The sequence below is a fragment of the Silurus aristotelis genome (assembly GCF_946808225.1).
Source record: "Silurus aristotelis genome assembly, chromosome: 6".
NCBI lineage: Eukaryota > Metazoa > Chordata > Actinopteri > Siluriformes > Siluridae > Silurus > Silurus aristotelis.
The window spans coordinates 6,397,099-6,412,037 of NC_139579.1; the positions used below are offsets into that span (position 1 = coordinate 6,397,099).

Genomic DNA, 14,939 nt, shown 5'->3' on the forward strand with positions numbered 1-14,939 from the left:
ACATCTTACCCACTGAAATATCATCACTATTGTGTTCACTTTCTACTAATAACTTCATTAAAAATGAACAAACGCTGGAGCTTTTTAAACTGTTCCATTCCAATCAGTGCAGAAGCGAATCTATTAAAATAATATATAATCCTTTTAATCTGGAAAACTAGATAATTCGTTAATAAAAAAATAAATACCACCCTTTAATACAAACTTTCCACAGAGAACATGAAGGAAAGTCCAATTCATTTTGAGGCTGATGTATTTCTTTTATTAATACAAATGAACAACACACACAAACATTACTTGTAGCACATTTTAGTGGTCTCACACACCGAAATCATACCAGAAAGGCTTGGATTTTAAGACCAAATCTAGATATATAAAAAAAAAAAAAAAAAAACTTTGAGCACAAAGCACAGAGAAAGCACCAAGATACATACATCATTGGATAAATACATTTGGCATGTGCTTAAACGTAGACTGGCGATTGAAGGAAAACGAGAAAGAGGACAAGTCAAGTCAAGTCAAATATGACTTGACAAATTATACAGTTAGGTAGCATTTTTTAGTCACATCCAAATAACTAAATGATCATTTCCTGAATGATGGCGGCTGCCACTTTGCTACAGTCTTAACAGTCTGGAACTGTTTTACAAAATGACAGATCGAAAGTACAGGTTTTGATGTGTTAGTTCAAATGTTTATAATATATGGTAATATGTATGTATCACGTTTTTCAAGACACTTACTCATGAACGGATGCTGGATCATGAGGTTTCTGGATGTTTACAGAGATGTTTTAAGACTCAAACGACACCAAGGTACACCAGGAAAAGGAAATCCACCGTACATTACATTTAATCCATGAATCTTTTAGTGATTTGTAAAAAGAAGCGAAAATGAGCCGTCTTTCTCCCGACTTTTTTCATTCAGAGCCTCAGGAAGTTTGGCACACAGTATTAGATTACAGTGTGAGGCTATAAAGCAAATTTAATACAGGCCAATATTAGCATCAGTCTTTATTACCATGCATTAACTTACGACTTGTTTCGCTCATTTGGCCTGTAGGGAAAATGTTATATACTGTAGCTTTATTTTCAAATTGGAACGCTTGGATTTAAAGTCCCTTTTTTTTTTTTTTTTGGACAGTGGTGGAGACGAACCCCGTGATGACAGTCATCCGAAATATGACTCGTATTCAATTTCTGACGCCTCTGAAGCTTTTAACCCAAATTTATTCAAGCAGGAACACAAAACCCAGGACATGACTTTCCTATGACTTTCAAATGATTAGTATGGGGTTTTGTCCTCGAGGTATCCTTTCGGAAAACTCGGAGTGGCCATATCAACAATAGAAAGAACGAATATACAGAACATATACAGAACAGTGAAATGCTTTCTTTTTATACCCCAGTGATGTTAGAAAGCTGGGGCCAAAGAGCAGGGTCAGCCATGACACAGCGCCAGTTGTGCACAGAGGATTAAGGGCCTTGCTCAGGGGCCCTAAGGGTGGCAGCTTGGTGATACCAGTGCTTGAACACCGGACCTTCCAATCAGTAACTCAGAGCCTTAAATCACTAAGCTACCACCGTTCCACCTTCCTAGGAAGTAATAGATAGAGAAAAAGCGAGAGAAAAGGAAAAATGCCTGTGTGGGGAAGCTGAATCCACTTGGTAATGCTTTCCTGAACAGTCCCAATATCAATGAAGAGCTATAACAAAACAAACAAACAAACAAAAAAGCCAAAAGACTACGGTTTTGCCGATCAGAAATGATTGCCAAGTGGCCGAAGGTATGATAAACAAGCATAATTGACTTACAAAACTTAAATGTGTTAAGATAAATTTCCACTCAATCTATTGTATCTACTCACACGCAGGCAAAAGGGCCTAATGTTTGGTTGTTAACAGTGTTGGACTACAAATTACAAAGTATACAGAATTCTTCATATTTCTGTAGACCCTTTTTGGGCTCTTATTCATCATTGGATTCTCCCCTATCCACCTTATATCCCCCCCACCCCACCTCCCCAAAACAATCACGTTGCCTTGTATTTTAACGTGCTCCGACGAAGGCCCCTTGTGCTGCCGAGGCGGTGGCGTTCACGGCCGCTTGGCGCACAGCTTCGTTAGAAAGCACTCCGGTGGTAAACTCTGCCTGGGCCTTCTGGAAGCTGGCACCGGTCTGCCTGTAGAGAGAGTGGACCTGGACGAGGGGGATAAAAACGATCTAAGTGATGGAATTAGCAGTTCATCTACAAGCAGAGAAGCAATGCAAATGAGCGGCCTTTCAATCTTGGCGTACGACGATTAAAGCGGATAGGGAAATGAGACAAGCTCGCCGAATGTTACACTACTTTGCATGAATCAAGGCGGCATGCCTAATCGTTTGCTTGCTGCTTTTCCTAACTGGACATGACATCAGGGGCGCACAGCGCGGCTCTGTTTCAGCTGGGCTCGCGGCTCGTCGTGCGCCGAGATTATACGCGTGTTACAACTCGCCGGATTTCAAAGGTATCATTTTGTTTTCAAAATACATTTGTATATATAGAATATTTCATTTTTTTTTTTATTGATATCCCACTAATATTTATTTTTGTTTCTTGCAGCAGACGCTGGAAAAAGGAATTTCCTTCAGGATTAGTAACGTGCTATATTAGATATCCGGTTGCAAATATCGGGAATGAAACCTGAAAACGTGCTCGGTCATTTGATCACGAACCAAATCATCTGGATCGCAATCAATTTGGACTTGCTGTTCCAATACTTTTGGAGGAGAGAGATTTTTTTTTATGCCTTTCACATGTCCTTGTCAAATTCTTACTTCAGACATGATACACTGCCCCTGGAGCAAAGAGGGTCCCCCAAAACTGGCAGCTTGGCAATACCAGGGCTCGAACCCCCGACCTGGCGATCAGTAACCCAGAGCCTTAACCACTGAGCTACCACTTCCCATAGCAGATATCAGGATATCAGATTTCCACTGGGTCAAAATTTGACATACATTAGTACTACTGATTTTTTATTATATTCAATACTGATTGTATCCTTCCACAAGCTACATTGTACAAGTCAGGGGCTTTTAAGATTCACTCAACACATTCTGTATGTACTATATCTGACCCTAGAAGCTCTGTGGTACCTTAAGTTATTCTGTAATAGTTTCTAATAAGGAACAGGATGAATGAAAGGCCACAATTAGTTTCCTGAGGTCTTAGCTGAATTTGATGGTATCAGGAGGCAAAAATGTAGCCCTAAAGCTACGCCCTTAAAAACAGACACAAGTACATTCCCAATTAACTTCTATTTATACCACTGGCCAATCAATATCTTCTAAAGGTCAGTTGGATCAATTTCTAGAATCCTTCAGACTGTTTGAGACAGTCAATTTGGTGTAGGTAAACTTTTTGACCTTTAGTTCTGATGAAGTAAAATAAATCAGAAACAGAAATAAATCTCGAATTACTTCACCTGTTATTTAACAAAGATAACAGAACAGAGATCGAACAGGAAATGCATGTTAATGTGAAATGTGAAGTTTAAGGTCTACATACAGTATCTAGAGCACAGGGGAAAAATTTATATTTAGTCTCAATCATATAAGTGTTATTTCATGATGAACAGCCTGCTTTAAAAAAAAAATAAATTAAAAAAAACACACACACACACACACACACACACACACACACACACACACACACACACACACACACACACACACACACACACAGCTTGACTTTTTCCACATTTTTATGTTACAGCCTTATTCCTACAATGTGAAAGAAGTTTGTTTAAAATCTTTGCAAATTTATTAAAAATGAAAAACAATAAAAATAATGTTTTTTTGTAAAAACATGTACATGAGTATTCACAGCTTTTGCTCAATACTTTGTTGAAGCTTCTTTTGGCACCAATTACAGCCTCAAGTTTTTTTTGAGTTTGATGCTACAAGCTTGGCACATCTACTTTTGGGCAGTTTCTCCCAGTCTTCTATGCAGAACCTCTCAAACTCCATCAGGTTGGATGGACAGCATTGCTGCACAGCCATTTGCAGATCTCTCCACCATGCTTCACTGTATGGATGGTACTGGCCAGGTGATGATCGGTGCCTCGTTTCCTCCAGACATGACGCTTGGCAGTCAGGGCAAAAAGTGTTATATTTCTGCTTATCGTGGTCTGAGAGTCCTTCAGGTGTCTTTTGGTAAACTCCAGGCAGGCTGTCATGTGCCTTTTACTGAGGCTTTTTGGCTTCTGTCTGGCCACGCTCCTCTCTTCACAGAGAAATGCTAGAGCTCTTTCAGAGAGGCCATCGGGTTCTTGTTCACCACCCTGACCAAGGCCCTTCTCCCCGGATCGCTTGGAAGCATCCTGGTGGTTCCATACTGCTTCAATTTATGGATGATAAGATCTGTGCCTCAATACAATCCTGTCTCAGAGGTCTTTGGAGTTGCTCTGACATGCACTGTTAACTGTGGGACCTCATGTAGACAGGCGTGTGCCTTTCCAAATCATGTCCAATCAACAGAATTTACCACAGGTGAACTCCGATCAAGTTGTAGAAACATCTCAAGGATAATCAGTGGAAACAGGAGCACAATTTTAAGTGTCAATGACAAAGTCTGTGAATACTTAAGTACATTATTTTTGTCTTTCCCGTTGGGATTACACACACTCACAAACATCGTTTTTTCCCCTCCTATTCCTATAGCAAAGGTGTGTTCGTTGATGTGCAAGATGTTTAAGAGTGAGAGATCATTTTCAGGTTACCTTCTTTAGCAGAACCACACCAATGGAAGCCTGAGCAGTGAAGACCAAGGCATTCAAGAGCATGATAATCCCAACTCCCTTATTTGTCCTCAATGCAGCAAGTCCCACTATCCATCCACTACATAATCAGAGAGTGAGATGAAGGCAGAGAAAACAGCACGTGAGCAACAGAAGAGTGGCTGGTGCACAAAAATTCAGTACTGTAATACGTTATTCGTGTCACCTGAAGCCCCAGCCGGGAATGCCGATAGTCATAAGGACGTACAGCACCACTTGGACGAAGAAGATGAAGAAGAACACAAAGTAATTGAAGGAACTATCGCTCCTGTTGAGACAGAGAGAGATTCAGCTTCCTGAATTAATGACAAGAAATGCATCAAATCAACCTTTACAGTGGTTTGCACCAGAGCTAATAAAAATAAATGGTGTCGCAAAATCTTTGCACTATTGTTTTTTGTTAATAAATACAAAATTTTTATTTCTCACCAGATTTTTTAACACATTTGTACTGCAAACTATTGCGCAAACCAGTGTTACATACCTGAAAGCTTTATACACAGGCCTGTACCAACAGACAAAGGAGCAGGGGGTGAAGAGCAGAAGCCAGAGGATCGCTAGGCCAAAGCCAACACCATTACTCGTGTCCACACAAAACAGTGCGAGGCAGGAGAGGAAGTTAAAGGCCAGAGTGCATGCTGAAACTTTATGTAGAAACATAAAAAAAATTCAAATGACAACAGAAAAATCTGTTAATTAATATTAAGTAAATATGAAACAAATTGTGTATTAACTATTAAAGCCAACTATGAATTTTGGACCTCTAGTGGTTTAAACAGGATACTGCAAGCTTGGACTTCAAAACCTCATAATGCAATTAATATTATTATATTATATAATATAAATATGCAAAAATATAAATTGTTTAAATAAACTCAATGAAAATTTTTTTACAACTAACTGACTTGTTTCCATATTCAAAAAAGAAATGCATTACAGATTCAATCAGCTGATGCTGAAGACTGAATGAAATACATTAACAGCAAAAATAAATAAAAAAAATGCATAATTAAATACATTTGCATAATTATTCGAACTGTGTACCATCAAACCCGATTTAACGCATTCTCTCTTACTCGGTGAAGAAACAATTACTGAAATGCATCTTACACATCCAGAAGTAGTACAGGGTGGTGACAATGCGCTGAAAGCTCTGGCTGATCTCCACGTTAATGTCGTGGTAGAAGCAAGGACCCACCGGACAGAAAGATGGCAACGGAGGCCAATTCTTTTGAGAGGCTGAAACAAACACAGTTATGTCACTCAACCACATAACGCACATACATTCCAAAAGTGGACATACAGGAAGAGCTAAAAATAGTGTCAGAGCCGGTTCATGGGGGGGAAAAAAGTGTGCAGATGATTGTGATGAGATGTTCCAGCTTATTTCAAAAGGTGTACAGGGGGGGGGTTAGAAGTCAGGGCTCTAGGCAGGACACTCGAGTTCTAAGAAAACCGTGTGCTGGTGGAGCTGGTTTTGTGCTCAGGGGAACGGTCATGCTGAAACGGGTTTGTGTTTTCTTAGAAACTATTGTGTGCTTAAGACTTTGTGGGTACACGAAGAGAAGGACACCAACTGTGGCAGATGCATTGTGAAATATGATGAACTGGAATATCTGATAAATAAAGCTAATAAAAATGGAAGGTGGTAGCTTAGTGGTTAAGGCAGTGGAGTTTGGACGCAAAGGTCGTGAGGTTAAATCCCAGCCACACCAAACTGCCACTCTTGGGCCCCTGAGCAAGGCCCTAGCTGCTCGACTGTATGAATGAGATAAATGTAAGTCACTCTGGATAAGGGTGGTAGATCAATCGTTAAGGCATTAGACTCTGGATAGGAAGGTCATGAGTTCAAATCCCAGCACCACCAAGCTGCCACTGCTGGGCCTTGGAACAAGATCCTTAACCCTCAACTGCTTGGTTGTAAGTAGCTCTGGATAAGGGCATCTGCCAAATGCCGTAAATGACCAGGGGGGCGTTAACTTCTGGCCAATTAGCTCATCATTCATGACTCGTATACTCACACGCCCCGCCGGTGCTACGGCTTTGGGAGTCCAGCTCTCTCTCCCTCCTCTCCAGCTCCCTTGCTTTCCTCTCCAACTCTTCCTGCTGTTTCAGCAGGTCAGCCGTCGTGTTGTTCACTGCAGACTGCTTTACAGAGAGAGAGCGAGATTAGAAAGGCCACTTTACTGATTGCAAAAAAAAAAAAAACAATACTGCTAAATACACCATCATATTACACTGTGTCCATGTAGTGCCAGGATGCGGTTTATCTCTTTTCCCTGATCATTTTGGAATCCAGGATGCTTCTATTAAAGATTGGTTGAGCTACTCAGGTTACACTTGAATTGAACTTTGGATCCGAAGGTTGCGAGTTCAAATCCCAGCCACACCAAACTACCACTCCTGGGTTTCTGAGCAAAGCCCTTAACCCTATAGCTGTTTAGATGTACAAATGAGATCAATGTGAGGGATAAGGCATTTGTCAAACGCCGTAAATGTGTTTGGACAAAAGTATTGGGACACCTGACTTTTCCAACCATATGCACTTCTTCTTCAAACCGATGGAGACACACAATGCTATAGGTTTTTTTTCTTTTTTTTTTGGAGGGGGGGGGGTAGCAATAGCATTGAATGTTCCCTTCACTTAAACTAATAGATCTGAACCTGTTCCAGCATGACACAAAGTGCACAAAGCCAGTTTCATGAAGCTCAAATAGAAGATTAGCTGCTATGAAGCTCTGAGCTCAACCTTACTGAACACCTTTGGGATGATCTGGAACACCGACTGCACCCCAGGCCTTCTCAGTACCTGACTGTAGAAACACTCTTGTGGATGAATGAGCAGAAATCTCCACAAGCCCACTCCAAAATCTAGTGGAGCATCTTCCCAGAAGAGTGGAGGCTATTATAGAGCAAATAGGGGCTAAATGTGGAATGGGATGATTACAAAGCACACAAATCTTATGGGTAGGTGTCCAAAAACTTTTGTCCATAAGTGTATATAAATAAATCTAGATAGGTATTAGATTGGGGAAAAATATTATGCTTTTAACCTTAGTAACCATGGTAACAAATCATTGATCAGCAAATTAAACAAAAAGTTGGAGTAGCTTATTATGGGATAGCTTTCCCCTTTTGGTTTGTTTGAATATGTCTGTTTTCAAAGTGAAGTGGCTCTACATTAGTTTCTTTGGTTTTCTTAGACAGAGGTTGAAAACGGAAAGTAAAAAGAAAGAAAAGCACCTGAGTGCTGTAGGATCCGTAATTCCTGGGTTCCGTGGGAGTCGTCCTGCTAGGCAGGTTCTGAGACGGGATGGTCGGTGGGGCGGCTGGTGGATTGGCATCGTAAGGAGGTGGAGGCTAGAATATGGGGGAGAAGTACAAAATGCACTGAAGTCATCGAATCTAGACTTCTGCTTAACTCGGATAAGACGGAAGTACTTGCAGACCGCATGCAGCTAGAAGTAAACTTTCTGATTTCGAAGCATCTCTGGATTGTGTTTATGTCTCAGTGTGTACAGCATTCAAAGATCTCGGTGTGATTATTGACTGTAGCCTTTCCTTACCAGGATCGCCTTTTTTCACCTTGGAAATATTGCTAAAATTAGAAATATGATGTCGTTACAGGATGCAGAAAAACTAGTTCATGCTTTTGTTAAAAAGAGATTAGACTACTGTGACGCTTTACTGTCTGTGTGTTCGAGTGCATAAATAAGCTTCAGTTAGTTCAGGAAGCAGCAGCAAATGTCTTCACCAGATCTAGAAAATATGACCACATCACCCCTGTTTTAATCTACACTGGCTCCCAATCAAATCTCGCATTGATTATAAAATACTACTACTGACGTATAAAGCACTTAAAAGTCTCGTGCCGCAGTACCCGAGTGAACTTCTGTACCAGTATGATCCTCTTCGCCTACATAGATCAAAAGGTGCAGGTTATTTGTTGGTACCTCAAATAATGCAGACTACAGCAGGGGGCAGATCTTCTCTTATAAAGCCCCTCAGTTATGGAACAACCTTCCAGTCAGTGTTCGGGACTCTGACACAGTCTCAGTGTTCAAGTGGAGGCTGAAAACATATTTATTTATTCAAGTCTTTTATCAGTAGATTTTTTCTTAGGTAAAGGCGCAGATCTGGAGGAATCATGGATATAGAGTGATTGGTGAACTGGGATATTTGTATGCTGTCGTCCCCTCACTCTCACACGTTCACTCAGGTTCGTTGACGGTGGTGTGGTGGGTCGTCTCTTATCCCAGAGATCCCTCATGTCTGTGTTACCTTCTGGTTCTCCCTTTTAGCTATGCTGCCATAGCGAGACTTGCCGGAGTCCAAACTGCACAGTGATGTTAACTTTCATACAACAATAAGAACACATAATAATCCATAACCTTCTCTTCCTGTTACCCCTCCTCTCTCTCTCTCTCTCTAGTTAAACATGCTCTTGAGGTGCCAGTGACCACTGTTCCTGCCGCTCTCCATTTCCCGGATCTGCCCGACTCGTCCCAGCCTGCCTCTGAATGGTGTTCTCTATGATTGGAGGCCACTCTGTGCAGCTGGGGATGGTTTCAAGAAATTACAGAGTAAGAACAGGAGCTTTGAGGACGGATTTGGACATTAATTATTTATGGATTAATGTCAACAGTCTGCTACACTACACTCAGGACTACAGTTTGCTTCTGATCACCATCACTGTACCCCGCAACATCGTTTAACTGTAATATTTGGACATTCGGTGCAACCCAGATGAGGATTGGTTCCCTCTTGAGTCTGGTTCCTCTCAATCTTTCTTCCTTATGCCATCTCTGGGAGATTTTCCTCCACCACAGTCACCACCAGCTCGGCAAACACTCACTATCGTTTTTACTAAGACACATCTCCCCTGATAGTCCAACCTATTCGTTGTGTAGTCCTGCACCACTTTTCCAAGAACAGATTATATTTTTCATACACATTCCTGTGATAATTAACGATATTTCCAGAAGTAATATTGTAGTCTCGGTCTATCAAACTGACAGATATTGGTTTTATAGCAATTCCGCAGTAATTATGTCCTATTCCTGAAGATTTCTCGTTACTGTTTATCTTGTGGGCTGCAAAGCATTTAGGCAGCATCATCGTTAATATGATGGGGTCACCATGGAGACTGACATGAAAATTGATCACATGTTTTGGATCAATGTAGTGTCCATGACGGTGTAGCTGCAGAGTTGCTTTTCAGGTGATAGACACTAATGTGGAAATGATCCATCACTGATGATAGATCGATCAATCTAGTGACTATAATAATAATAATAATAATAATAATAATAATAATAATGTGTTTAGGCCTGCATGTATATGATTATAATGAAAGATCCTGAACGCTGAATTGCTTGTTAAGCCCTATATATACACCTATATGATGTATGAGAAGGTGAGGAAGAATAATCAGTGATCTTTCTCCTTTACCCCAGCCGTCCTGTTGTCGAAGGGATTGTACAGATCCAGTGTGGGATAGTCTGTGCTGTTGCTGTGTTGTGTCACTGAAGGATCCTGTGAACATTTCACACAAATCACAAACACACAAAATTAGTGGATCAACCTTATTTAAAAAAAATATATAATAATAATAATAATAATAATAATAATAATAATAATAATAATAATAATAATAAAATAAATCCAGTAGATCATCCAAAATTCACCTGAAATGGATTTTGATCCTCGCTGGGAGCAGGAAAACTCGTGTACTTTGACATCTCTGCTGAAGTTGGAGAACACAATAATCTTATTTTCCTGCCAAACGCCTAGAAAGATCTCTGGATCATCATCTGATCCAGGTTTTCTCTCAGAGCAGATCCTTGGGAAGGAGACTATTAAATCTTAAAAATCTCCAAGTCTCGGCGATGAGATGAATCGTATCACGGTGTGCCGTTAAATTTGACGATCGCTACATTTGCTTTCTTGTGCCGTCACTCAAAAAGGAAAGGAATAAGGAAGTAAACTGTCATGTGACTGCAGCGATAAGAACACGTGAGCAGTGAGAACACAACTAGGCGTGCCCGAGCTTTTTGACGGCGCGGCTGGAAGCTCGATTCTGATTGGTCAAGATGGTACAATCGATCTGGCTCGGAAAGTAGTTCTGGTTGTAATAGGTACAGGGTTAATATCAATGCGCTCGTTTAACGTTGAGGACGAGCAGGAAACTTGAAAGCGGGACTCATCCGCTGAAAATAAGGTCCTACACTGTGGGTCAGATGTCTGATCTGGTGTTACTGACTTTCAATTCGTTTTGTTTCATAATATGTCGTTATTAATGCTGCTACAAATTAATTTCACTGTTTAAAAAGGAACCCGTTTGTGGTGTGATGTTCAAGCATCCTCAAGTACTATGCAATTGATCACTTCTATTCTATTCTATTCTATTCTTATCTATTCTATTCTATTACTTCTGTAAAAATAGAAAATATGCTACTCTGTCCAAGTCATTTTGGTGTGACCACCCTTTGCCTGCTAAATTGCGTGAATTATTCTAGGTCCACTTGCATACAGTTTCATAAGGAACTCGGAAAGAAAGAAAGAAAGAAAGAAAGAAAGAAAGAAAGAAAGAAAGAAAGAAAGAAAGAAAGAAAGAAAGAAAGAAAAAAGAAAGAAAGAAAGAAAGAAAGAAAGAAGGGAGGGAGGAAGGAAGGAAGGAAGGAAGGAAGAAAAACAGAAAGAAAGAAAGAAAGAAAGAAAGAAAGAAAGAAAGAAAGAAAGAAAGAAAGTTGCTTTACACGTGTACTTTACAAAACAGTGAAATTCTTATTCTGCTATGTTATGAAGCTGGGGTCAGCCATGAGGGTCTTGCACAATGGTGTCAAGAGCGGTAGCTTGGCAGTACTATGGCTTGATCCCCCAACCTGCCAATCAGTAACCCAGAGCCTTAACCGCTGAGCTACCACCAGGTTGTTACCAATATCTTGGAGAGATGTTCTGTGGATATGGGTTTGCTCAACTCCTTCTCCTGTCTCGTCAATTAATCCCAGGTGACAATCTTGATGACGAATCCTGATCTCGATGATGTTGAGATCAGGACACTGTGGGGCCCAAAACTATTACTTCCAGGAGGTTGTTCTTCTCTACCCTACATCAAGTGAAGAAAACAACTGGGGAGATTTCTGGAAGTACCAAAATTCGGTTAAGAACTGTTTAACGCATCAAAATGTAGAAGTACAGTGGTGAAGGATCATCTTCGAGGAAAAAAACGTGGTCGGAAAAAAATCTTGAATGATTGTAATGGGAGATCACTTAAACATTTAATAACCCAAATTATGAAGAAAAAAAACCAACAGCAGAACTCAAGGCTATGTTTAATAGTGAACGTAGGAGCATTTCCACATACATGCTAAGACAAGCTGTGTTGCCTTAAAAACAGTTATCAATGCAGCAAATTGGCAAAAAATAGCTTTGGTTCGCTAGGGGGCATAAAGATTGGAGCAATGGAAAGAATTTATGTGGTCTGATGAGTCCAGATTTACCCTGCTTCAAACTGATCTGCCTAGAACCTACTGTACAAGCCTGTGGTAGCAGTGGTTATGATCTGGCATTGCTTCAGTTGGTTTCGCTGCTTCATAAGTAAATGGACAAGCATCCTCGCCTCCCATGTAAATGATCACTTCAGGAAATGATTAAGATGTTATTCTATAGCAGTGAACAGTTGATAACCTCAGCAACAATTGAAATATAATGAATAGATGATTGGTGTTCCTCAGATGAGGATGAAATCCCTTTTAAATCTGGTTCCTCTCAAGGTTTCATCCTTATACCATCTTGAAAAGTTTTTTACTTGCCTCTGTTATCTTGGTCAGGGTATGTAGGTCTTTAAAGAGCACGTTTTAAAAACTGACACTTATAGACACGGTTACCTAGAGGCAATGTTGCTAATCCACCTACTGGCATGTTTTTATAAAGTTTGATTTACTTTTATATTGTGGAAAATGGTGTTTAACCTTTTTTTTTAACATTAAACATTTGTTTTACTGATACGCCAAGTCTCAAATCAAGTACCAAAATCCTCCGTGATGCACATGTCCAGCAATTAAAACCGTCCGTGTGGAAACATAGCAAAAGTTCTGTTTGGTGTCTTGATGATTTACGCAATTTAAAACACCATTTAAAACATCTACAAGACTATTTTAATGAGCTGCCCTGTCACCTGAAAATGTGAACAGGCTTGTGTAAGTAAATTACTCAGTGCAAAGAAAGAGAAGTAATAGATCCCTGGTATTTATATGTTCTTGTTTTCATGTCTCGAATAGAGATGAACAAGTACTTTGAAAACTCTTCTATGACCTTTGAAACTTGTCTATTTTTCATGCTCTATGTTACTAATAACAAACATTAATTTGCATAAAGCATCCATATTTGTCCATGCCCATGTTGATTAGATTCTTAAAAACTTGAAAAGTATTAATTTAAGGTACATTTAGCACAAATAAAATTGTGTAATTAAATATTTTAATTAAATAAAAATTTATATTCTCCCAGGTGGTCTAGTGGTTAGGATGCGGCGCTCTCACCGCTGCGGCCCGGGTTCGATCCCCGGTCAGGGAACCAGCCCCTCTTAGTGCCGGTCCCAAGCCCGCATAAATGGGTAGGGTTGCGTTAGGAAGGACATCCAGCGTAAAAACATGTGCCAAATCAAACATGTGGATGATCCGCTGTGGCAACCCCTAATGGGAGAAGCCCAAATATATAAAATATTTTTTTTTAAATATATTCAATACATTGACTATGTAATAACATGATGAATATCAGCTATAATATTTAATATATATTTTGCAATATTGGTCTATAAGATCTAGAAAAACAGGCAGGATGGGAAAAAAAAACCCTTGTAATTCTTTGCTTTACAGTGTTTTCGCCCTCAGGTCTTTAAAAAAAAAGGAAAAAAACATTCCTTAGCCAATTGAGCTGTACACGGCCCCATGACATCACCGTCTCAGGAATGAGGCCGAGTTGCTGTGGCAACAGGCAGTAGATGGAAGCATATTCCAGGCGGGTTGTGGGTTTTGTACCCTGTATCCAGTCTGTATGGTTTGGATTAGTGGGGGAAGAAAACAGGGCCTTAATCAAACCAAAACCAGCAGGAAAGGGCTTCCACAGAACGGAGTCAACGACCCGCTGTAATACAACACGATGATTAATGTCGCCCCTGTTGAATCGTCAGGGCAGTTAACACCAGAGCAGAACATTTTCCAAGGCAAAAGAATGTGTTTGTGTTTATTTAATGTTCCTTTTGGTGATTTTGCCTTGTTTAATGCCCTTTTAATTTTTTTTGCAAGAGTGTGTGTGTAGCCGTGTTTAGTTTACTGAAATAAAATTGGACTTGGATTTGTTTTGTCTCTCTCATACAATTCTAATGAGTCAGAAAGTATGTGCAGAGCTTGTTCGACTTTCAATCTGAATAGGATCCAATAAAGAGCTTTTTTTTTTTTTTTTTTTCCATTTGTCATGCTACAGCTACAGAGAGAGAGAAGAAGAAAAAGAAAGCTTGCGATGTTCTCAAATGGGATGAACTGATGAGCAAATAAGTTGGTCAGATATTCATAATAAAAAGGTCTATGATCATAACATTCCTTCACTGAATTACTTCCAAAAAAAAATGTGTTCATGAGAATTTCATGAGTTTTTACACACGGTCTGAAGTGAAAAACGATCACGGAATGAGGGGAAGCAAATGCTTAATGTGTCCCTTGAAATTAAAAAGAAATCATCAGGAAAAAAGCTTGGAAAACTTGTCAAATCTTCATGTAAATTTTATCTTTTGTTCACTGAAATTCGAGAATTATTATTATTGTTTGGAAAATATCTGTATATGATTACAACAATTGTAATACAAAACATGACATAACACAGTTACTTAAAGGGAAAATCTATTCACACCTACTGTACATCACCACATTTGAAAAGGTTATTGCCCACAGCCCCACATTTAAGTTGCCACATTTAGCAGTAACTATGGTTAAAATGTCAAAGAAATAGAATATATCAGCCTCAATAAAGGATTTTCAAGCTCAAATTTTTCATTTAAGGTCTTAAAGGGTTTTCAGGATTAAGCCAGTTTGAAAGCATTCATTTATGTCGCTTTCATGGGAT

General features: G+C 39.7%; 1 protein-coding gene across 2 annotated transcripts; it reads right to left on the bottom strand.

Annotated features, from left to right (window-relative positions):
• Positions 1 to 239: 239 nt before the first annotated feature.
• On the bottom strand, positions 240 to 10,836 carry scamp3 (secretory carrier membrane protein 3). 2 transcript variants are annotated; one of them, XM_083544401.1, is made up of 9 exons: positions 10,505 to 10,836; positions 10,269 to 10,352; positions 8,061 to 8,177; positions 6,839 to 6,962; positions 5,928 to 6,056; positions 5,302 to 5,461; positions 4,984 to 5,085; positions 4,761 to 4,878; positions 240 to 2,199 (listed from the first exon to the last, which is right to left on the bottom strand). In XM_083544401.1, the coding sequence occupies exons 1-9, from the start codon at positions 10,556 to 10,558 to the stop codon at positions 2,050 to 2,052; spliced, it is 1,038 nt and encodes a 345-aa protein (XP_083400527.1). In that variant the 5' UTR covers positions 10,559 to 10,836; the 3' UTR covers positions 240 to 2,049. The 2 variants fall into 2 exon arrangements, with proteins under 2 accessions (XP_083400527.1, XP_083400526.1); XM_083544400.1 differs by having other exon boundaries at positions 6,839 to 6,965; positions 10,505 to 10,829.
• Between the last annotated feature and the right edge of the window lie 4,103 nt (positions 10,837 to 14,939).

What these genes read in the sequence shown, in the direction of transcription:
- scamp3 (XM_083544400.1), bottom strand. Translation starts at nt 10,558, where the DNA reads ATGTCAAAGTACACGAGTTTTCCTGCTCCCAGCGAGGATCAAAATCCA. An exon ending in CCTGTGTATAAAGCTTTCAG is followed by an intron (nt 5,086 to 5,301) that starts GTATGTAACACT and finishes CTGTCTCAACAG; the next exon opens with GAGCGATAGTTCCTTCAATT. An exon ending in GTGTGGTTCTGCTAAAGAAG is followed by an intron (nt 2,200 to 4,760) that starts GTAACCTGAAAA and finishes CCCCTCGTCCAG; the next exon opens with GTCCACTCTCTCTACAGGCA.